This window comes from Alligator mississippiensis, chromosome 12, assembly GCF_030867095.1.
Source record: "Alligator mississippiensis isolate rAllMis1 chromosome 12, rAllMis1, whole genome shotgun sequence".
Taxonomy (NCBI): Eukaryota; Metazoa; Chordata; order Crocodylia; family Alligatoridae; genus Alligator; species Alligator mississippiensis.
In genome coordinates, this window is record NC_081835.1 from 38656020 (window position 1) to 38679528 (window position 23509).

The window sequence follows — 23509 nt, forward strand, 5'->3', positions numbered from 1 at the left end:
TGGTGCAAGCATTGGAGAGGCCAACTACAGAATGTGCTCTTCTTGACTTGAGACCAAACCAGGAAATAACTGGTGGAAAATGTAAAAGTGGATTGCAACTTGAACACCAGCAACCATGAGTGAATTCAGGATCCTGAGGAAAGCAGTAAAGGACCCTGAACTTTAAAAAAGCAGCTAGCACAGGACATGAAGGAGAACAAGAAGGGTTTTAAAGGTATGTTACCAGCAAGAGGAAGATGAAATAAAGTGGCTCCCTGACTGAACAGGGGAAGCAACATAGTAACAGATGATGCAGAAAAGGCTGACAGCCTTTTTTACCTGTCTTCACAGGCAAGGTTAGCTCCCAGACTACTGCACCCAGAAGCAGAGTTTGAAGAGGGGGTAAGCAGCAAACAGTAGTGAAAAAAACAAGCTGGGGACTATTTAGAAAAGCTGGAATTGTACAACTCCATAGGGCTATACACTATGCACCCAACAGTGCTGAGGGAATAGGATGAGTGCAGAGCTGCTGGCTCTTATCTTTGAAAACTCATGGTGATAGGGAGACATCCCAGACAATTGGAAAAAGGGCAAATATAGTGCCCATCTTTAAGAAAGGGAAGGAGGGGGATCTGGGGAACTATAGACTAGTCAGCTTTACCTCAGTCCCTGGATGGGTCATGGAGCAGATCCTCAAGGAATCCATTTCTAAGCACTTGAAGGTGGTGGTGGTTAGGAACAGTCAGCATAGAGTCACCAAGGGCAAGTCATGCTTGACCAACCTGATTTCTTTCTATGACAAGATGACTAGCAGGGCCCTGATGTATCAGGGCTGTTCACCACCAAAAAGCAGGTGGGGGAGAAAGCCACAGCTAAACCCACCTCCTGGTGAATGAAGAGGGCAGGAAGAACTCTTTTTTTTTTATGATAAAAGAACAAAAAAAATCACACACACACACACAGAGGTATTTAGAATGTTATAGTAATGATTGAGGCAGTGGTAGGCTTCCAAATTGCTTTAATATTGTAAAACACAGATTTGGGGGTTTCAAATAAGAGACGTTGGGATTTTTAAACAGAGGAAACCAGATGCCTGAAGAGGCTGAGGGAACTAGGCTTATTTAGTCTGCAGAAGAGAAGACTGAATGGGGATTTAATAATTTAATAACAGCCTTCAACTACCTGAAAAGAGGATGGAGCTAGACTGTTCTCCATGGTGGCAGATGACAGAACAAGGAGCAATGGTCTCAAGCTGCAGCAAGGTAAGTTTACATTAGATATTAGGAAAAAACTTTCCCTCTAGGAGGGTAGTAAAGTACTGGAACAGGTTACCCAGAAAGGCTGTGGAATCTTTATCCTTTGAAGTTTTTAGTCTCATCTAGACGAAGCTTCGGCTGGGTTGATCTAATTGGGGATTGTTTCTACTTTGAGCAGGAGTTTGGACTAAATGACTTCCTGAGGTCCCTTTTAACCTTAATTTTCTATGATACTATGATTTGCAAAGCATTTTGTTCAGTTTAGGTATAAAGAAAAAGTGACTTTGGTTTATTAGTAAGTAGCGGAAGCCAATCAGGGTAAAGGGGCTGCTGTTGTGTAGTTGCAGCCCCTTCTATTCCTCCTCCCAGTAGTGAAGTAAAATGAGGACAGGATGCTGCTATGGGAAGACAGAGTACCCCAAAGAGCCACGTTAACCCTTTTCTGGCTTTGTAGTCTCCACCCAAGTAAGGGTTTATGATCTTTGCTTGGCATTTAACATGGCAGCTATAGAGCCAGGGAAGGATTGACCTGGCTCTTTGACAGTATTACAGGAATACTGTCTTGCTTCACACCCCCTTTATAAAAAATCTCAGTTCTACTGGGCACAGGTACACAAAATTGTCCTATGTGTTGGTTAGTATTTGAGCAGTGCAGCTTTCTCCAGCCCTGCATTGCTGGAAGTACTGTTTTTGTTTGCACAGCACATGCCCCCAGTAAGATTATTTTTCGAAGGCAGAATGTAGGGAAAAAAAATATTTGAAGTCATGGCAGACTGTGACAGTCAATGCTCCTAGAAATTGTCCAAGCAGTGCAGCATCCCAGGACACAGTCTGGGTGAAGCAGCAAGAAGCTTCTGATGTGGTAGGACAGCAACAAAGCTAGGCCTCAGTCCCTTGCAAAGGCAGTATTACTATACAGAAACGTAAACCTCATTAAGGTACTACAGACTGCATGCAACAGCTTACTTCCCCTAACCTAGCTCAGCTGCTGCTTAAGGCACAAGCTGCAGTGCTCAGCCAATAACTACTGCAAATTCCTTAGTAGCTCTGAGAGGGTTAATGCTGGATTTTACTACTTTTGCCTGCTGGGCCACAGAGCAGCAGCCATTTTGGAAGCCAACAGAGCACAGCATCTGCATTCCTCCATACTTCTATTCCAGTGAAGAATTTGATTTTAATGGTGCAGCAAATCAGCTAGTAGAGCTACTGGAAGAAGACAGAAAGCATAACCGGATAAGCGAAGACTCTTTACCTTAACCTAGAGAGAAGAGTCAATACCTCACAGCAGGACTCCATGAAAGGCTAGAAGCTGACACTAATGGTAGGTAGGTAGGTATCCATTCTTTGCTTTTGCCATGCAGAAACCAAGATATATTGGAGGTTGTGTCAACTATCCATAGAGTTCTGCTATTTCTATTTGGCTTTCCTCAGAAGCCACTGGGGAATTGTGGCTGAAGGGTGCTATGATTCCTTCTTACCAGCCTACAAGTGGTAGAATAGCACAGCATCATCTACTCCAGCACATGGAGGCACTTTAGCTGGGATTGGCCTGTATATCTGTACAATACAGACGTGCTCTAAAGCACTGTTTCTCAGCCTGTGGGTTACAAGAATATATGAAAGGGTTGCGAAGAAATTTAAAAAATGGATTAAACTTTAAAAATGGATTCTGCTTTAAATGAGAAAAATGTGGGAAACTATGGCTTCTCCCTTGCAAGCTGGCAGAGTTCCAGCCTGCAAAGGACTGCTTGGGGCCCCTGCCCCACAGACCCACCCCCTGGCCCCACACACTGGGGGGCTGGGGCCTTGGTGTGGGGGGCAGCAGGTTGGCAGTGAGGGGCACTGGGTTGGGACTGGCCGTTGATGTTTATAAATGGATCCTGGTAGAAAAAAAAAGTTGAGAACTACTGCTGTAAAGGAGAAACATTTCAAATAAAAGTGGAATTTGAAGTAATTCATGTCTGTTTATCCACACATTAAGTGAAAACAAACTGCATGCAGTTTCACTTTTATATTGCGTCAATTTAAATATCTACCATGGTTAGTTAAAAAATGTAAAAATAGTACTGGGCTTAATTTTTTGAACCCCCCCCCCCCCCCGCAAATACAGTTAAGCTCTTAACATTTATTTAATACAAAATGCTTATACCAAACTATATCACAAGTGAAAACCCACAAGGGCATGCTGCATTATATACAATGTTTTACATGCCTATAGAGATGCTGAATCTCTGCTTAAGACCTGTGTTCTGTAGGATTTTAGCAGCACTGAAAGGCAGCAGGAAAGTGTTCAAAGTTGCTTACAAAGTTAACAATGCATTTAAAAAAAAAAAATCAGGCCTCTGAGTGCACATTTCTGCCTTTATGCATAATCTATGTTAAAATCATAAGCATCATCTTCATCAGCTGTTTTATCTAGGTTGTATGATAAAATATTGGGCTCTCCACCTTCGAGGGGAAAGAAAAAAAGCAAGCTGTTAGCTACAAGTTCTTGCTACCATTACTATATAGAATGACTTAAGAAAGCTTGTGGCTTTCAATACGTACCTGCCAGTTGCCTTTTTAAGGTTGCATCTTTCACTTTTGGTTTTTGATGACTTGTTTTGTTGTCCACCTGAATGTTATTTTCCTAAAACCAATACCAACAGATATTCTTATTAGTGTCAGTTTACCTGGACAAGTGGGAGGGTGGGGCAAAGCTTTTTCTTCTTCTTTTTGGAAGAGTGGGGAGGAAGGGCAGGGGGTATGTGTTAAGATTACAATTTATGTTGTCTTGCACTGCTCAATCCCACTCCACTTCCCTGTCTGTACACTGTTTAGAACTACAATTTTCAGGGCAGAGGTACTATATTTAAATTAATTATCTACAATTTTGATATGCTTATAGCCAGAAGAGATGGATATAGCATAACCTAATATTTCAGAAGTGTGCAGGGAACACTGCTGACACATCTTACACTTTTTTTTTTTTGCAAGAGTTAAGTTGATAGTAGGCAGCTTGAAAACTTTGCCAGGGAAACTGGTTAAAAGAAAATGCTTGGAACTCCCCATTATGAACAGAGAAGCTAGAAATCCGAATGCACTATGAATATAAACCCTATCATATTAATCCGGTAGCTTTGTTTATTCAGTACTTTAATGATCAATCAGGTTCCAATAAGCTTATGTTACGTTCTGAATATTCAAGCTGGGCTCATTCTGGTTCCTGCATCATTATCAGACAATAAGTATTTAACAGCTAGAGCTTATAGTTTAACACTTTGATTCATGCATAAGCCAAACTAAAATCCAGCTCACTCTCCCAAAACTGGCAGTTCTATAGACACAAGGGGAAATTTATAAAAACAAAGAGTTAGTATTATAGGCTTTTTAAGTATAAGAGAAATATTTGAACAGGGCTCAAATGTGAGCAAGAAAGTACCATTTTCAGACGGTTACTTTTCTGACCATAAGTTTTTCTCCCCTCTTTCTAGTTAGGCAAGTTGGGTGATCTCCCCTGCTGCTTCTCTACTGTACAACCTCTCTCAGTTTACAAGCCATGTTACCAATGGGTTTTATTTTTTTCAGGCCTGGGACTTGGAAGCCTTTGTGAAACTATTTAAAGCACCTCCTCAACAGCTGCTTCTTCCTCAGCGCTTTCCTGATCATTGGCTACATCATTCTCCTTTTCACTAGTTTCCAAGTCATCTTGTTCTGACATTTCCTCTTCCAATGCAGTCTCTTCAGTTGCCCCATTTGTCATGCCAGAAAACTGGAAAAGAAGACTGCTGGCCAAATTGGGATGTTTTACAGCTGTGAAAGGCATTAGAGAAATCAATTAATTGGCTTAGCAAAAGAACTAAGTGATAGGTATTTGCAAGCACTAAGTCACTTTTATTCAACACTTTGCCAAGATAATATCTTTTAGAAAGAAGTCTGAAAATGAAGAATCTAGGTCTGAACTGACCTTGAAAATTGCCACAGTGACCAATTAGCAGGGATCCAGGTTTTCTGTTTCCCACGGAAAAACAGAAAAAACCATGGATTTCCTTATTTTATCAGAGAAAAAAACCCCAGATTTGACCTTTTAGCAGAGAAACCTGTGAACTTTCCACTTCTGCAAAGAGCTCTGCAGGCTGGCGGAGGGGGGGGGGGGGGCTGGGGCTCTTAGTCACCCAAGGCTGGGCTCAGGCTCACTTCCCTTCCTGGAGCCTGTGAGCTAAGTGGGGCTTGCAGGGGGCTGGGGGGTTGTCAGTCAAGGCTGGGGGGCACTGGCAGGTGTTAGGGAAAGGCCTGGAGTGCCTGCCCAGCCAGCAGCACATGGACGGTGAGCAGCATGGTATCAGCCTAAGCTGGCTCCATTCCTCCACGTGCAGCTTCCCTGAAGGGCTGATAGCATGCCTCTCCGGGTCCACGTACCACTGGCCGGCTGGGCACTCCTGCAGGAAGCTGGCTGGGGGAGCAGGGAAGGTGGTGGGGAGAGCCCCACATAGAGTGCCCGCCCAGCCGGCAGCACATGGATCCAGAGTGGCGTGGTATCAGCCCTTCAGGGAAGCCACACATGGAAGCACAGAGCCCACTTGGGTCGATACCATGCCGCTCTAAGTCCATGTGCCGCCAGGCGGGCGGGCACTCCAGGTCCGGCTTTCCCCAACACCTCCCCACTCCCTCAGCCCCCAGCCAGCTTCCCACAGGAGTGCCTGCCTGGCCGGTGGGGCATGGACCTAGACTGGCACGCTATTGGCCCTTCCGGGAAACTGCACAGAAAAGTACGGAGCCCACTCATGCCAATAGTGCACTGCTCTGGGTCCACATGCCAGGCAGGCATTCCTGCGGCAAGCTGGCTGGGGACTGAGGGAGCAGGGAGGCATTGGGGAAAGCCTCACATGAAGTGCATGCCCAGCCAGCAGCACATGAACCCGGAGCAGTATTGTATCAGCCCTTAAGGGAAGTCACACATGGAAGTGTGGAGTCCGCTCAGGCCAATAGAGTGTCGCTCCAGATCCACATGCTGCCAGCTAGATAGGCACTGCATGTGGGGCTTTCCCCAACACCTCCCTGCTCCACCAGCCCCGCGGGAAGCTGGCTGGGAAGAACCCGCCTGGCCAGTGGCATGCGGATCCAGAGCAGCACACTATTGGCCCTTCAGGGAAGCCGCACAGCACGAACGCAGGTCCCCCCCCTACCACCCAGGAGTGCACACTGCCACCGGGAGCCGGCCCCGCCTGCAGCAGGCAGGCAGCAGTGGGGGAGCTGGCTCTGTGGTCCTTCGGCTGCAGCAGCCACTGCCTTCTGTTGGGGGCAGGGAGCTGCGGACCAGGGTCCCTGCCCCCACAGCCCTGGCAGCTAGGGGGCAGGGACAAGGGGAGGTTGTGGGAGCTTTTTAAATCAAGAATTTGCAAATTTTTTTGTCAGGGGAAACCAGGATCCCTGCCAATCGGTTAGATGCAACAGCCGTGAGGATCTATCAGGCCTATGCTTATGAACACATACTCAGTACAAATAAATGCATGTTGCGATCTGGGCACCTGAGTACTCTCTGAATAGTTAAGCAACATTTCCTACCTTTTGGGGAGGGAGTAACTGGAAACAGGAGGATTCCCTGACTTGTCTAGTGTTACAGTAAATGCATGACACAGCTAGAAAAGAGATTGTAATCCATACCTTGTACTTGAGCCAGTAAATCAGATTTAGCCACACTGATTTTTTTTTAAGTTATGACAATAACTGGTACCATTATAGATTTTAGAATTTTACGATGTTGGGGTTGCATCCTAATCTCATTCTGAAGACTCTGTTATGCAGAGATTTGGGGAGGAGGTTCAACTCAGAAAACCACTTCAGCCTTAGAGAAGCATTAATTCAGGGGCGGGCAAAGTCCAGCCTGAGGGCCAGATGGGGCCCCTGGTAGATTATTGCCCCAGCAGCCCCTGCCCACGTTACTGCAGCTGGTTTCCAGGGAGACCCCAGCAGCAGCGGCACAGGACCAGGATTTTCATGGAGGCCAGAATGCAGCTGGGCAGGGAACTGCTCTAGGGCTGGGATCTTGTGGCAGTGACAGCATAGTCCAGAACCAGGGCAGAGCTGCTACCTGCTGTCCACAAGCCCCAGGCAGGGGCGTACAGGCAGCGGGTCACATCTCTGCCCCGGCTCTGGACCATGCCATCACCACTGCAAGATTCCAGCCCCAGCCCCTAAGCAGCTCCGCACCCAGCAGTGCACCCTGCTAGCACTGCTGAAGCCAGTATCCATGGAACCCTGACCCTGCATTGTCACAGTCCCGGTGCTGCTAGGGTCTTCATGGAAACCAGCCGCAGCAATGTGGGCAGGGGCTGCTGGGCAATGGGGTTTGGCCACTGGCCAGATCCGCCATTTTGCCCACTCCTGCATTAATTTCTTGAACAGCACTGCAAGCTGCTATAAACAGGACTTCAGATCACCAGAGATATATCCAGAATGGAGTTTCTAGGAAAGCAGGAAAGTGAGTGTTAAGACATTTTAGAAGAGGGTCAGGAGAACAGCTTCATTCTCCTCCCAAAAGACAAAGACCAAACCCATAGGCCATTAATGTTGCAAGTCAGAACTTTCTAGGAAAACCATTTTTTCCCCACAGCCTAACAAAAGATATCTGAAAGAAAGTGTGCGGCTATTCATGTTACCTATAAAAGCTAGGGCGGATAAGTGGAAACACAGAACTAGCCAAATAAATAATGCATGGACACAAACAGCAATCAAATGCCTCATTTATCCCTAAAACAGGCCTCTCATTTGAGAGTTGCATGTTAAAACCACTACCTACTGTAACCATGATAGCGTGTTACAAAAGAATCTCACCATTAATTGTGCTCATGTTATCCTTTTCTAGCTCCTCTGAACTAAAACCTTTCTGCATTTCTGCTACCATCTCTTTAGTAAGATGTGACGACAGATTTTGAGACATAGGAGGTCGTGAGTGGTAACTTATTTTGGCACTGGGAAAAGAAAATAACTGAATTAAAAACACTCATACACTTTAACCATTTCACGCATTTAAAGATACACATGAAACACTAATTTATCTTCTTACACTTCTCAGCATAACCAATTCCTTACATGTAATGCATTTTTACAGAATTAAATTCTAACTGGATTTTGAGATATTTTAAGTGCTTGGATCTCTGCGAGAATTCCTTGGTTTCCTGGCATGATTTGTCACCATTTACACACACAGCCACTCGCTAATAAATCCTATTCTTTAACTAGGAAGAAAGTCAACACATTCTGCTAGTCATTAAGACAGCTGAATTCATCTTAAACTCAAAGAAATATGGTAACCCCTATAAAATGTGAACATGGAGTAATGGGCTGTCTAAGCTACTTTTCTGTCAACACAAGAGAAATATTTGCTTAGGGGACAGACATTTTCTGGCAGACATCAGCACGTATTTTGGTAGAGGTAAGCACCCCTGCTGTTGTGTGACATACAAGAAATCTTCTTAAGTTCCATAGATTAATTATTTGTGTGTAAAATAATTCATATTCCATCCCATTCTTGAAATTTGATGTCAAAAATATATTCATCCAACATCCCCTTCCATGATGCAGGAAGAAAAAAAAAAAGGGGGGGGGGGGGGGGGGAAGACTACCTTAACCTTTCATGTAATTCATTAGTACCCAGAATGCATTATATACAGAAACAAAATAAAAGTGTATTTACCCTGTCAAATCATAAAGCAGTAATTTGGCTGCACTCTCTGTATCAGGGACACCTCCCTTTTTCAGCATACCCCTTTTCTGAGCAAGTAAAGTTAAGAACTCCAGTGAATTTCTGAAGTCTGGTATATTGTAGCACAGCATTACCTGAAATAGAAAAAAAACAAAAAGACTAGTTCACATTTTCAGGAAAATAATAAATCAGTGATCTAAAACCAATACCTAACGCAGACGAAGAGAGAAGAGAGGGAGACGCTTTACATTTACTTTTGGAACCAGACATTACAGGGTACTCCATCAGCAAATGCAGCAGCCACAATGTCTTTACCTTAGTTCAGGGGTTGTCAACCAAGGGTATGCATACCCTGGGGATACTTGGGAAAGTATCCACTCACTTCCCAGCCTGCTGCTCCATGTTCGGCTGACAGGGGGACCTTCCAGTCCACATCTGGAAGGGGGTACCCACCAGAAGGGGTACACTCCTCAAAAAAAGTTGAAAACTCCTGCCCTAATTGAATCACACATCCCATTCTACTGTACCTACAAATCAGCACGCCATTTGGGAGAGACCCAGCTTTAGGTGAAGACATGCATTTGGAGCTGTTTCAAAAGAGAAACTGCATGAAGCAATGTTAAAGTTGGAGTGATTGTGCTACATTTGTATTGTCATCTCCTTTACACACAGCCATTAGAAAGTAACAGCTACTTCTCTTTTGAAACACTCCAAGAGTAGGTGTGTACATACCCACTGTTGAAATAAATGGGAGTCAGTTTGAGTATCAGTCTTAATACTGGGCATCTAGGAATGAGATCAGAGTTGGATCTGATGTCTTCAACATAACAGTAAGACATTGAGCATATCTTCATTTCTCACTCCATTAGTAAAATCATCAAATTATAAGAAAAGTTGCGCAGCAAGAAGCTAAAAGGATCTGGTACATTTTATCTGCCAGTCAACCAGATATAACAGGCAGAACTGGCTGTCTGTATGAAACACCCCCCCAAAAAAAAAAAAAAACTTCCCCCGAGGGAAGCCTTCATGCTCAGCTTTCAGTAGGTCACATTCTACCACTGTACAAATACGACCACTGTTTGCCAGAATGAGCCTTTTTATTAGAGCAAGAGCAGTAGACAGAACCTAAATATTATTGACCAACTTACGTGCTGCTTACTGCAGTGTTTCAGAACAGCATTAACTGCATCTAGTAAGTTTCTGGATTCTTCAACAGCTGTGAGGCTTCTCAAAGCCAGAGCAAGAGTAGAGTTGGAGGGAGACACAACTATGCTGGGGCTGTCCAATATGATGATCTCTTTGTCAATATGCACTGTTTGCATGCACCTTTGAGAGAGAAAATGCATCACTCAAGTAGGTAAACATAAATCAATCAGCTAAATGTATTTGGTGAGAAGCAGCAAGACATGAAGCTCAGTGTTGGATTGAATAAAAACTCCTCATACAAAGTCAGTTCCAATACATCATCATGTGCTTCATGTACATTAAAAGCCTAAAACTAAGTAGTCTTGTAAATGGAGAACTCGTAGGTTCTATTCGTAGCTGTCACCAACTCACTAAAAGAGTATGGGAATTCCATAGCTTATTAAAGCCTTCTGACCTTCTCTCTAAAACGTATTATTTGCATCTACATAATTCAGCACAATATACAAGAGTGACAGCAATAAGACTGAAAATTTTTTACACATGGTAATTCATAAAGGGATCTCTCTTTTTCATTTCTTTAAACTACAGAGTAGATCAGTATAACTATCGTACCCCCATTTTAAAGATAGTCAGACTATAACACAGACAGGTACAGTAACTTGTAGGGTTAGATCTTGATTCCTAGTTACAAATTTACTAGGCACATTCTCCTGATGACCAAAAAGGTGACTAACAGCTGCAGGAAGTTCAAAAGATTAGAGATCACATAAAAAAAAAACCCTATTATGGATACTAGAGGTACACCAATACATCGGTCCATATTGTACTGGCACCGAGAAAAGGAAAATTGACATTATCAGCCATCAGCTTTTTTTGGCTGATGTGGACGATAAGGTTACCGTTAAATGTTCCGTGCATGCATGCAGTCACACCATACACGCAGTCAGGAATGCAGCCAGGCAGCTTGGAGAACACCACCTGGCCAGTAAGTCTGAAGTGGGGGAGGGGAGGGCAGATAGAAGCCCGCATGATAAGGGAGGGAGTGGGGCTGGGGCTGAGGCAGGCCCTGCCCAGTTGGGCCAGGGCAGGATGGAGCTGTAGGAGGCTCATTGGAGGGGGGGGGGGGGGGGTCCTGCCACTGAGCACCTTGGGGGAGGCATAGGCGACATGTGCCCCCTGGATCTGTGCATGGGGTGAGGGCAAGCTGCCCACTGTGGGCTTGAGACCGGAGCTCTTTCCGACAGGGGGGCTGGGCCAGGTCTGCGTTTGGGGTGGTTAGGGGCAGAGCGGGCAGCGGTGCTGGGGGGGGGGGCGCTATTGAGGTGCACTACAGCCACCCCAAAATTCGCTGTAGCCCCGCCCCGCTCTCAGCACCGCCGCCTGCTCCACCCCAAACGCAGAGCTGGCCCAGCCCCCTAGTTAGGAAGAGCCCCAGTCCCAAGCCCAGTGGGCAGCCTGTCCTCGCCCCACACACAGATCCAGGGGGCATGTGCCCCCCATACCTCCCCTGGGGTGCACGCAGCAGCGGGAGCCCCCCCTGCACTAGCCACCTGTGGCTCTGTCCCATGCCCCACTCTGTCCTGCCCAGGCAATGCCTCTCCTGTTCTACTCCCTCCCTCACCATGGGGGCATCAATCTGCCCCCCGCACCTGCCAATGCCCCTTACCCCAGATTTAACAGCTGGATGCTGCTCTCCAATGCATATCAGCCAATATGGCTGGTCAATAAATCAGCCATTGGTATTGGCCCAAAAAAATCTTTGTAAGTACACCCCAAATAGATACCATATTTAATAGACAATTAGGCTTAGTTTATTGGATTGCTGCTGCCATAAATTTATCACATGGCCCACCCATGGGTGTCTTCAACTTTAATGAAGCAGGTCCTGAGAAATCAGATCCGTATGTATGAACAACCAAATGTGAAACTGATCATACCAGTTCCCGCAGTCCACACCTCTCTATTTAAGATCAGCAGGTTTCAATAAATCCTTCAGAACATCAGTCCTTGTCTTGGTGCGTGTTAATGAACAGACAATAAGCAAGGTTTGAATATCCCTGCCTTAGGCCAGATTTTAAAAGCAGTGAATAATTTACACAATATGAAACATTTACTTCAAAATTAATATACAACAGTGCTTTCATCCTGACAGACCCCACTACACTTTGTAAACGTGCAGAGAAGGTGTTTTGATCTTTCCAGAATACAGGAGCTATGCACTGTAACTTTAACTGATTAGAGCAGGCACTGAAGAAAATTGTAGAAATTAAGACTACTAGGGTAAGCAAACAGCAACAAGAAAAGTCAAAACTAGTGGGCTTTTATCAGATTAAACTTACTTGGTCACACCTCTCAGTGGCCCCACATTACAGACACGCACTTCCTTCAAACTATTGATTATGCTACTCTTTCCCACATTTGGAAAACCTAAGGACAGACACAGAAATGGTAAAAAAAAAAAAATAATTATTAAACAAGGAACTCTAGTCCAGAGGTTTTCAACCTATTTTCAGGAGTGTACCCCAGCCAGACGGGGGGGGGGGGGGGGGGGAAAGAGGGGAACACGGGACGGGACGGGACGGGACGGGACAGGACAGACAGCCAGATGTGGAGCAGGGGGGGGATTGCATGCGGCGGTGGCACAGTGTAGTGGATGGCAGTCATGGCCGCCACATACAAGCCCCACCCCCCGCGTTCAGCTGGCCAAGCAGCACCTGTGTGGCCCACAGAGAGGAGGTGGTGCCCTTCATCCCCCACAGCCCTACTCCTGGGAGGCAGTGGCGTGGGTAGTAGCACTCCATCCTTGCCTGCCCACACAAGCCCCCTAGCCCCTTTCACATACCTCCAGTTGACATCCCCTGCTCTAGTCCACATGACTAGAGTTCAGAACTACTGGCTTTAGGGGTGCCCTTAGGAATTATGTATAGTCAGTGTGATTCACAAGGTAAATCCTGTGTCCTATAATCAAGCTAGACCCATGCTTCAGTTTCAGTTAGTCATGAATATCAGGACTCATCTACAAAAGATAAATTTTGGGTACAAGTGGAACATTCATCGCTAGCCATGAGGGTGCAGCTATACCAAGTCTCACATCAAAGATAAAAATGTTCTGTAAGAGACCACACAATACTTCAAAGCCTTGGATGCGAGAAGGAACCCTCCGATTTCATTATGTTGCCCACCTTCATAGTATTCCTGTAAGAGAAAGGAGGGGAAAAAAGTACCTATCACCCCAACTTTAACGGCCTTCTCTTGAGTCTTGCAGTGCTTTCGAAGAAGCTTCAAAAGGCATTCCTTTCCAAAGCACATATTGCTTACTGACACATCTTTATGTCCCCTTTTCTTTGTGAGCTTCTCCTGATGTAAAATTCAAAACGGGAAAAACAAAGAACATGCATTTTAACTGTATGCATGTAAGGAATTAAATCTTAATTCAAAAAGTTAAAAAATATTTATACATGAAAGGATCACTGTATCACTAAGCAAAAAAACATCACCTGCAGTTATATAAATTAGCAAAAAAACCCAAACCCCTTAGACATCTGTAAAAGTTAGCACTGACTGGGAGAAATCAGAGTTGGATCTTGCCATCTTCACTCTTGCGTCAAGAGTTTTTGCTTTTCATCATGTTTCAACCCAGCCATGAGCAAAGGTGGAGGGAGAAAATATTATTGGGGGGAGGGGGGGGAAGGGAGGGGCTGAGTGCGTGCTTGTGCATGCGAGTACACACACACACACACACACACACACACACGCAACCCTAGCAGGTAAGTCTGTTGTGAGGAAAGGGCGTGGGGGGTGCAGATTGAGGCCCCCACAGCAAGGGAGGGAGATTGAGGCAGGGGTGAATGGGGCCTTGGGCCCGGCCTGGGTCGTGGGAAGCTTGGAGCCCATGCAGCTCGTATAGGGGCCTCCTACTGCTGTGTGCACCTCAGCAGAGGCCCAGGGCACATGTGCCCCCCGGATCTGTGCATAGGGCAGAGGTGGGCTGGGGCACTGTGCCCCATTGACCTGGGAGTGGTGCAACACTATGTGCCTGCCACCGCGAGGGGGGCATAGGCTGTGGTGCAGTCAGTGCGTGGCAGCACATAGTGTCACGCCACTCCCAGGGCAGTGGGGTGCAGAGCCCCAGCCCACAACAGCAGCCTGCCTCCACCTCGCGCATGGATCCAGGGGGTACATGCCCCCAGGCCTCCACTGGGGTGCATGCAGCCGCAGGAGGCTTCTCCACACCCAGGGATGAGCCACTTGGGCTCTGAACATCCCATGACCCACTCCAGCACTAATGCCCTATTCACCCCAACCCCTACCCCACTCCATCCCTCACTGTGGGGGCCTCAATGTGTGCTCCCCCCCCCAACAGACTTACCTGCTGTGTGGTGGGCAGTGCTCTACACACCACTGGGCAGCTGTGACTGCTTGTCTGTATCTGTGCATGCCCCTCCCCCACTGCAGCCACACAGGCTGCCCTTTGGCCCTCTACACTGCCATGCATTTGGGAGGGCTAAGCCCCATTAGCCCCGGCCTTCTGCCACCAATGGCCACAAGCAAGAGGATTCAGTCTCACATAAGACAAGACTGAAATGCTCTTACCGTACTCCGGTCTTTCAGTTGCATTGAGGATTTAAAAGCAACTGCTGGCAACTCATTCTTCAAATAACATAACCATTGCTCCAAGTTCTCCCTTGGCACCAGATCTGGAATAAAACAGGTTTTTCACTGTACAAGCTTCAAATATCACTCTTGTAACATTCATATAGCCTAGAATCAGATGAGTCACTAGCTTATTTTCCCATTGTATAACAGGTGCCTACACAACTAAACACATACAGTAAAATCTCTGTTATCTGGCATCCCTGGTAAGGGGATTGCTGGTTATGTAAAAATTTGTTATCTGAAATAATCTGGCAGGGGGAGAGAAAGGTGGCAATAGCTGTATGCCAAGCAGCAGCAGTGCATGACAGTGGGTGGTGGGGGAGTGGTGGTGGCCGCACCTGGAGCAGGGGTGGGGCTCTAAAAAGTGTAATTATATCACATCAGTTGGTAGGAAGTTGGGTCAGAAAGCTGCACCTTTATAGACTAAGAGGCTAAACAAGCAAATGAGCTCAGAATTGGATCTTACAGTATTCAGCGGTATTTCAGATTTGTTTATTTTCCTCACAGCTCATATATTAATGCAGAATCATATGATCAACTAAATATCTGTACAGACAGAAATGTTTCACTTACCAATTTTGTTTAAAACCAGCACTAGTTTTTTTTTTTCTCCAGACTTGGTAATAATCTGTTCTATCTGGGGACACCGACAGCCCAGGGGATCTCTGGCATCTAAGACCTCTAGTACTATATCTGAAGCCTCAATCACCTATAGTGGAATGAAGAACATAGACTGTCATTCACTGGATTAAAAACAGCTTCACAGAGTCTGTCTAAAAGCAAAAATATTGTTCCCTCATTATAACGAGGTTTTCATTTTAAAGGACAATTAATAAAATCAAGTTTTATAAGTGGGAATAATAAAGAAAAAGGGCTCAGGAAAAAAAAATGCATTCATTTTTGAACCACACAAGTCAAACAAGGTACACATATGAGAATCAAGATTCAGGTAACTGTCATCTTTGAACAAGGGCTGTCAATTTATCGCTGTTAATATGCACGATTAACATGTTAATTGATTCTTGTGTTAATTTTTTTAATGCATTAATCGCACACATGGTTTTGGAGCCCACTGGGCTCCACCTGGGCTCAGCTTCACCGCTGTCACTGCTGCCTTGTGGCCATCGGAGCAGCAGTGACAAGGTGCCAGCTCTGGGCTGCTGCAACAGGAAGTGGGGCGTGGGGGCACAGACACATGAGCTGCTGCAGCATTGGTCAGGAATGCAAGCAGCCCTGTGGCATGTAAAGCAGCACCCAGCAGACAAGTCTGTGGAGGAGGAGTGGGAATGGGGGCAGGGGGGCAGACTGAGGCCAGTGAGAGAGGGAGTGGGGCAGGGGATGGCTGGGGCGAGTTGTGGAATGGAGCCGCGGGAGGCTTGTCCAGGGACATGGGCGGGCTCCCTGCCACTGTGCACATCCCCAGAGATGGCACGGGGAGCATGCGCCCAGCCTGCAGCAGGTAGCCTGCCTCCACCCCACGCACAAATCCAGGGGGCATATGCCTCCTATGCCTCCCCCGGGGGTGCATGCAGCAACCAGGAGCTGTGCCCCACTTCCTCATGCCCCTGGACGAGCCTCCTGCGGCTCGTGATTAATTGTGACTAATTTTTTAAATCATGCAACTAATTATAATCAACATTTTAATCATTTGACAGTCCTACTTTGATTCTGAATTCTCTAGAACTCAAAGGTCAATATAGACTCCTTTTTCTGACAATAGCTTAATAATCAAAAGGGGCAGCAACTTGAAAATTAAGTTAATTAGAAAAAGACTTAAGAAAAGTTATGTAGCATGCTTTTCCCAGAATCCTCTGCCAATTTTATGGTTTTGCAGTCATTTTCCTTTCTCTTAAAAGCAAATAAACAAATGTTTCCCTCCTGTGTCAATGTGCAACACAAGAAAAAACCTTGTTTATTAAGATAAAACAGTGAAACCAGTTATATACAAAGTGTTACAGAACACAGAAAGAAGTCCCCAAGCGCCCAGCTCCTCTCCAGTTGCTGGAGGATGGGAAATATCACAGTTACCTGTAAGAATTGTAAACAGGATGTTTTTAAAAAGAGTGCTTTTTAAGTTGTTCTCTCACTCTGGTAACTAAGACAGCACCAACAGATCAAGAACGGGTCAATTTTTCTGGACAGATGCACTTATTATATTTAATTTTATGAGGCACCATATTTTTTTACCAAGCAATTCTAGTGCGTGTGTATACACATGTGCACACACGTATGTTGGGGAGGTAGGGGGGACAACTTTGTTGCTGTTTTCTTGTAATTTCAAGTAATAAGAGATTTACAGCAAACCCAAATAATTTAATCGTTTTCATCATTTTGCTGACAAGTCATTGCATTTCTAAGCCAATTCTCACAAGCAACTGAGCCTATATCAACCTGTTATTGCTAGATCAATAATTATAAATGTATAAAAAACACTTAATTTCAAGTCAGAACACTGAAACCACTTTCATCTTTTTACCTTTAATTGGGAAGTAGGGTTTAATATTAAATATCTCCAACCAAAAAGATAATTCGAATACCTACCTTTTTAAGTTCCCTGCAAAATGATTTTGCTGAATTTTTATCTAGCTGTTTGTTAGATTTTGTTTTCAGTTTCACAGTGGATTCCTGAATGCAAAAGCAGATAGAAGGAAGGGTGAAGGACATTTGAAACCAACAATTAGAACATTGCCTTTACATATATAATGGGAAATAACAGCAAACAAGAGCTCCAGTATTTATAATAGCATGAAAAAGCAAAACTTATGTTATTTAGAAAAGACTATACATTTGAGAATCACATTTATCATTCGTATAAATTTGAATGGAATCTCAGGTGACATTTCTAATACCCATGATGCATCTATCCAAGTACTACATGAAAAACTGTAAAATTTTTAGATAGTGTTAGATAGTTAGATAGTGAACATAAAACCTTCTCACCCCTTAAAACTGTAGGGGCCAACTTCTGGCAGGCAGGTACCCTACCCTGCCCCAGTGCCAATCCCCTACCCCTACCCAATCTGCTGCTCTGCTTTCTGCCCTATGCTCCCTGCTTGATCCGCTGCTCTGATTTCTGCCCTATCTGCTGTTGTGCTTCCTGATCTGCCAGCATGCCACACACAAAGGCTGCCCATGGCACTTGTGTCTGACATGCTGTAGGTTGGCCATTTCTGCTTTAAAACACAAAAATCAAAAGAAACGCACAGTAATTTCTACAGTATTACTAGACTTAGCAACACTGCAGTACCGCAAATATTTTCTATTGTTCCGATCTAAAACCAACTGGAGTTCAAGGACAGATGTCAAAAGGAACAGGATTAAACTTTGTGCAAGGACAAACATCTGTCTTCTTGGCTGCAAATGAACCAGGCTGTTCACAAAAGAAAAATTATTCCAGATCCACCTACCTTTCCTTCTGGATCTTTTTTTGGTTTGGTAGCATCTTTTTTAGCTTCTAGCTTTCTCTTCTTTTCAAATTCTTTTTGCCTAGCAAGCTTCTGCTTCTGTTTCAGTTCTTCAAGCTGGAGTAAATAAAACAAAAATAGATTTAAAAAAAAAATTACAAGCAGAAAAAAAAGAAAAAAGCAGTCTCTTTCCTGAATTTACGATCAGGAATAGTTGTTTGTAAAAGTGCCCCAAGGAAGAGAAATGCTCTAGAAGAGAGTCAGCAACCTTTGGACAATGGCAGGCTGAATTAACATAGCCCATTCCAAAGGCAGGCTGTCACCTTCAACTTGGCTGCCTCTGCCACCCCAGCTTGGTGGGCTGAATAAAATCTCTTCACAGGCTAGATCCAGCCTGTAGACTGTAGATTTCTGACCACTACAAAAGGATACACATAGCCACTTAGAACAGTGACTGTCAACTGGGGGTATGCGTATCCCTAGGAGTACTTAAAAAGATCGTAGAGGGCACGCAGAACTGATATGCCCAATAACATGCTAAATAAATGCTCCATGTGAGCAAAGCCACAGTGCAGCACGCAAGCAACCAGCACAGTCCGGCAGCATGGATAGCAGCTGGGTCCAACGGGTAAGTCTGCTGTGGGGGAAAGGGCATGAGGGCAGCAGATCAAGGCCTCAATGGTGGAGGAGGGAGTGGGGCTGGGGTAGCTGCAGGTGCTACACAGCTGGGGCAGGAGCAGCTCCTGCTGCTACATGCACCCCTGGGAGGGCATGGGCGGTGTGTGCCCCCAGATCTGCATGCAGGACGGAGCTTGCTGCCACTGTGGGCTGGGGTGGCGCTGGGTTCTTCCTGGCATGGGACTGGGCTGGGTTACGCTCAGGACAGGTGGTGGAGGTGCTGGGAGGGAGGGGTCGGGCGGGGCTATGGAGAATTCTGGAGTGGCTGCAGCCCTTCCTGTAGCCCCCCACGGTGAGAAAGGGAGTGGGGCCAGGGCAGGTGATGCACAGCCAGGGTGGAATGCAGGACAGAGGGGTGCAGCTCCCACCACTATGAGCACCCCCAGAGGGCATAGGGGCCGTGTGCCCCCAGATCTGCATGTGGGGTGAGGGTGAGCTGCGGGCTGGAGCCAGGGCAGCATGGGGAAGGATTGGGGGGCGGGGGCCTACAGAGAATTCTGGAGTGGCTGCAGCCCCTCCCGTAGTCCCCTCCCAGCACCGCCACTGCCCATCCTGAGTGCAGCCCCTGACCGGGAAGAACCCGGCACTGTCCTGGCCCCAGCCTGCAGTGGCCCACCTTCGCCCCACGTGCAGATCTGGAGGCACATCACCCCATGCCCTCCATGCATGTAGTGGCTGGAGCTGCCCCCCACTGACTGAGGCTCAGTCCTGTGCCCTGCCCCACTCCCTCCCCCACCACTGAGGTCTCAATCTGCCCCACCTCCTTAAAAACAAGAAAAAAAATAAAGGGGTACAAGGTGAAACTTTGAGGCAGAAGGGGTACATTTGTTAAAAAGAGGTTGAAAACTCAACTTGGAATGTTATTAATTTAATTTGCATGAATTTTAGCACTTGTACTAAATTAGTTCTTTGCAACAGAACTTTATTATGAAGATGTTAGAGAGATCCCTCACCAGAGCCATTTCTCCCAACAGACAAGTCAGCAGAACTGATCCAAACAGAGGTACAAGGCGAGCTTTTAAAGGAGATTGATAAACCAAACAGTAACAAATCACTAGGACTTGACAACATTCACCCTAGCATCCTGAAGGAGCTCAAATCTGAAATTGTGAAATTAATTACCATAATATGCAACCTATAACTAGGGATCTACATTAAATGTTACAATACAGGAAAGAGATCTTGGGGCCCTGGCATACACTACATTTAGGACATGATTAAGATGTTAATTGTGCCATAAACAGTACATATGTTAAAGCCGATTTATGGGATATTAATATAGCAAATAAGACACAAAGATATTCCATATATAATATCTTTGTGGCTTGTTTGTATCACACCTTAAAGTGAAAGTGTGGCATGTTGGGGTTGATACATGAAAGATCCCAATACTCAGCTGAGCACAGAGATCCGGCATGGGGAAACCCCAAAGTCCAGGACACAGGTCCCTACCCAATCACTGGGATCAGGCTGTGGACAGCACTGGGTACTAGATTAAACACCCCCATCCAAGTAAATGGCTATTAAGGCTATGTAAAGTGAAGGATGACATGCACCAAGTTCCCCTGAAAGTGAGGCTGTCTTCATACCCCCTTTCACTTCACTATAAATTAAACTATGTTACCCTTTGTTTCCTTTGTTCAGCTTCACGAAGAACTTCCTCCTTGAATGGTGCAGCACTGGGAACCCCTGGATCTTTTCGGGGCTTTTTGTTTCCACGCTTCTTGGCTTCTTTCCTGAGTTTTCTCTTGTGTTCCCGTACCTGTAATCAAGAAAGAATATATATTGGAATTCAGTTTAATAGGAAAAGCTAAATGCCTACATATAAGTATGTGGCCAGAGAAAGATTTTTAATTGCAAAATCAACACGCATGTAGCTATAGCTAAATTAATGAATCCTAAGTATTACAAACTTAAAATTCAAAAGATCTACAGTATTACATCATCTGTGCCACTGCCCCTCCCAATGAAGATCTGTTCTTTACAATATACTTGAAGGCAATTTTCAAGCACCGTTCAGACTCCCATATCCACTTAAAATAACCTCTACTGCAATGATTCTCAGCCAGGGCGATGGGACACCCTGGAGTACTGCCAGATCCTCTGAGCATTCCCTCATGATAAGATAAACTAGGTAGATTAACTCAGGCTCAGGCTAATGCCGATCTAAGTAATTATCCCACCCCCATGTCCCAGCCCCTCTGCAAGGAGGTAAAGACTAGAGGTGCACTGATATATCAGTCGCATATTGGATCAGCACTGATAACAGAAAAAATAACATTATCAGCCTTCAGCTTTTTTTTGGCCCATAATACCACCAATAAATGCTGCGTGCATGTCAAGTACTGGGCCAGGAATGCAGCCCTGAAGCTTGGAGAGCAGCATCCTGTTGGTAGGTTGGGGGGGGGGGGGGGGGGAGAAATCAAGGCCCCCAGGGTGAGGGAGGGATGGGTCAGGTGCTGCCCACCCAGGGTGGCGGATGCAACCCCAGGGCGAGGCAGAGCCGTGGGTAGCTCATCTAGGGGGTGCAGAGCAGGGACTCCCCCCTGCCACTGTGCGCACCCCTAGGGGGAGGCATGAGGGGCATGTGCCCCCCGAGATTTGTGCAGGGGGTGAAGATGGGCTGCCCGCTGTGCACTAGGGTTCAGCATCTGCACCAGCCTCTTCCCCAAGGTGGAGGCTGGGCCAGGGCTCCACTTGGGGTAGGTGGGGGTGGGGTGGGCTCAGCTGTGCGGGGCAGGCAGCAGCAGTGCTGGGAAGGGTGGCTATGGGGAATTTGGGGATGGCCATAGTCCCCAAAGTCCACTCTCAGTGCTGCTACCTGTACCCCCACAGCTGAGCCCACCCCACCCCACCCCACCCCAGTGCAGCTCTGGCTCCAAGCCTGCAGTGGGCAGCCTGCCCTCGCCCTGCATACAAATCTGGGGCAGCACATGCCCCCATGCCTTTCCCAAGGGTGAGCACAGCGGCAGGAAGCCATCCCCCCCGCCCTCTGGAATGGCAGTGCGTGGCTCCACCACATGCCCCAGGGTTGCATTCACCACCCTGGATGGGGCAGCACCTGCCCCATCCCTCCCTCACCCTGGGAGCCTCAATTTCCTTCCCCACCCAGGCTTACCAGCAGGAGGCTGCTCTCTAAGCTGCTGGGCTGTATTCCTAGCCCCATGCATGCCATAAACACAGAATTTATCAGTGACTTTATCAGCCAAAAAAAATGCCATGCCAGCATTTCCCCCCCCACAGCATGCAGCCTATTGCTTGTGCTGGTGCAAGGTCTGAAACCCTCTGCTACTTAGAAGACAGCCCTATGTTAGAGCTCTTGATAACGCAGCACATTAGAAATACCTCAGATCTGGGGGTCCAGACCCCTGGAAGGAGTCTGGCAGCGCTGAGAGAGCAGGTTGAGCTCCATGGAGCTGGTGGAGCCACTCAAAGTGCAGCCTGGCAGCAGGAGGCAGGGAGATCCAGTGGCAGAGACGCTCTGAGCGTAGCCTGGCAGCAAGAGGCTCTGCAGCCCCACAGAGTTGAGCCTAGCAGCGGGAAGGAGGGGAGAGCCACTGGCCAGGGCTGCGCTCAGAACAAAGGCTGCGCTCAGAGCAGCTCCACCACTGGCTCTCCTGCTGCTGGGCTGAGCTTCGTGGGGCTTGCGGAGCTGCTCGGAGTACAGCCCTAGCTCTCCCCCACCTCCCGCCACTGGGCTGCTTTGAAACTTGAAACATTTTGGGTGCCCTCATTTCATTTCAAAGCCTGTTGTTTCATTTCGATTTCACTGTCCCAAGCTAAAAGGCGCCGAAACAGCTTCAAAATAAAACACCAGTTGAAATTTTGGACAGCCCTACTGAGCCCCACTGCCCTAGACAAACAGTGGAACCATGAACATGTGCGGTGTGAAAGAACTAGGAGCTGCACTACGGGGCCCCAGCTGGGGAACGTGTAGGTGAGTGCTGAACAGTGTACAGCCCTCCCCTGCAAATGCAACAAGTCTGTTCAGGACTTCGATGTAGCTGAACACAATGAGGCTCCACGTAGTGCTTTGCAGCCCAAAGCCCTCGGGAAGCCGGGCAGCGAAGACCTGGCCTGAGCTTTCCTGCTTGCCTTCCCCCTCCCGCCTGCCTATGCTGTGCTTGGGGCAGAAACTGGTCCCTTGAATCCGACCGCTCCCGCTTGGTGACCCACCTTCCTCTGGATCTTGTACCGCTTGTGGCAGGTCAGGCGCTTGCTGCCCTTCCGAAGCTCTGCAATCAGGACACGCCATTAACAGAGGGCAGACGAAGGCCGCCGCCTATCAGCACCCGATGATGTCGCGGGCCACGGGCGCCCGAGTGTGGCCGGGCCTCGGCCACAGGTCTTGGGCACGGAGTCCCGGCCCCACGTTGCTACAGCCTCCGATTGATCGCGACCGCCCGGCCTGGCCCGGCCCCCACTACCGCGCGCCCCAGTCCCGGCCCCGCCCGAACCTCCCACGGCCACGGCCCCCAGTCGCTGGCCCCTGCCACAGCCTCGCTCCCGCTCCCACTCCCGTTCCCGGGCCGCGCGGCCAGGCGGCGCCAGCGCCCCGCACTCACTAGGCCTCTTCATGGCTGCTGCCGCGCGCTCACCCCGCGTGCAGGCGGCGGAGCCGAACCTGGCGGCTCTGCCGTAAAGCGCACCGCCCGCCCCTTCCGCGTCCCGCCCCTAGGCGCTGCACGGGTTGTCGCGCTGGCGGG

At 47.3% G+C, this 23509-nt stretch overlaps 1 protein-coding gene and 4 non-coding genes across 5 annotated transcripts; all 5 read right to left on the reverse strand.

The window, feature by feature from the left end:
* Positions 1–980: 980 nt before the first annotated feature.
* GNL3 (G protein nucleolar 3) lies at positions 981–23459 on the reverse strand. The gene is made up of 15 exons (XM_014606083.3): positions 23369–23459; positions 22980–23038; positions 20428–20565; positions 18129–18242; positions 17263–17346; positions 15295–15430; positions 14659–14762; positions 13290–13422; positions 12405–12492; positions 10068–10245; positions 8911–9053; positions 8049–8185; positions 4843–5027; positions 3783–3864; positions 981–3683 (listed from the first exon to the last, which is right to left on the reverse strand). Exons 1-15 carry the CDS (start codon positions 23379–23381, stop codon positions 3598–3600), a joined length of 1680 nt encoding a protein of 559 aa, XP_014461569.1. The 5' UTR covers positions 23382–23459; the 3' UTR covers positions 981–3597.
* On the reverse strand, positions 9705–9778 carry LOC132244583 (small nucleolar RNA SNORD19). Its single transcript, XR_009456153.1, has one exon. It is a non-coding gene; the product is annotated as a small nucleolar RNA SNORD19 (small nucleolar RNA).
* Positions 10323–10401, reverse strand: LOC132244584 (small nucleolar RNA SNORD69). Its single transcript, XR_009456154.1, has one exon. It is a non-coding gene; the product is annotated as a small nucleolar RNA SNORD69 (small nucleolar RNA).
* Positions 13625–13706, reverse strand: LOC132244587 (small nucleolar RNA SNORD19B). Its single transcript, XR_009456157.1, has one exon. It is a non-coding gene; the product is annotated as a small nucleolar RNA SNORD19B (small nucleolar RNA).
* Positions 15158–15231, reverse strand: LOC132244582 (small nucleolar RNA SNORD19). Its single transcript, XR_009456152.1, has one exon. It is a non-coding gene; the product is annotated as a small nucleolar RNA SNORD19 (small nucleolar RNA).
* Positions 23460–23509: the final 50 nt, after the last annotated feature.

What these genes read in the sequence shown, in the direction of transcription:
- GNL3 (XM_014606083.3), bottom strand. An exon ending in GGTACAAGATCCAGAGGAAG is followed by an intron (nt 20,566 to 22,979) that starts GTGGGTCACCAA and finishes TCTTGATTACAG; the next exon opens with GTACGGGAACACAAGAGAAA. An exon ending in CGTTAAAGTTGGGGTGATAG is followed by an intron (nt 12,493 to 13,289) that starts GTACTTTTTTCC and finishes GTCTGTCCTTAG; the next exon opens with GTTTTCCAAATGTGGGAAAG.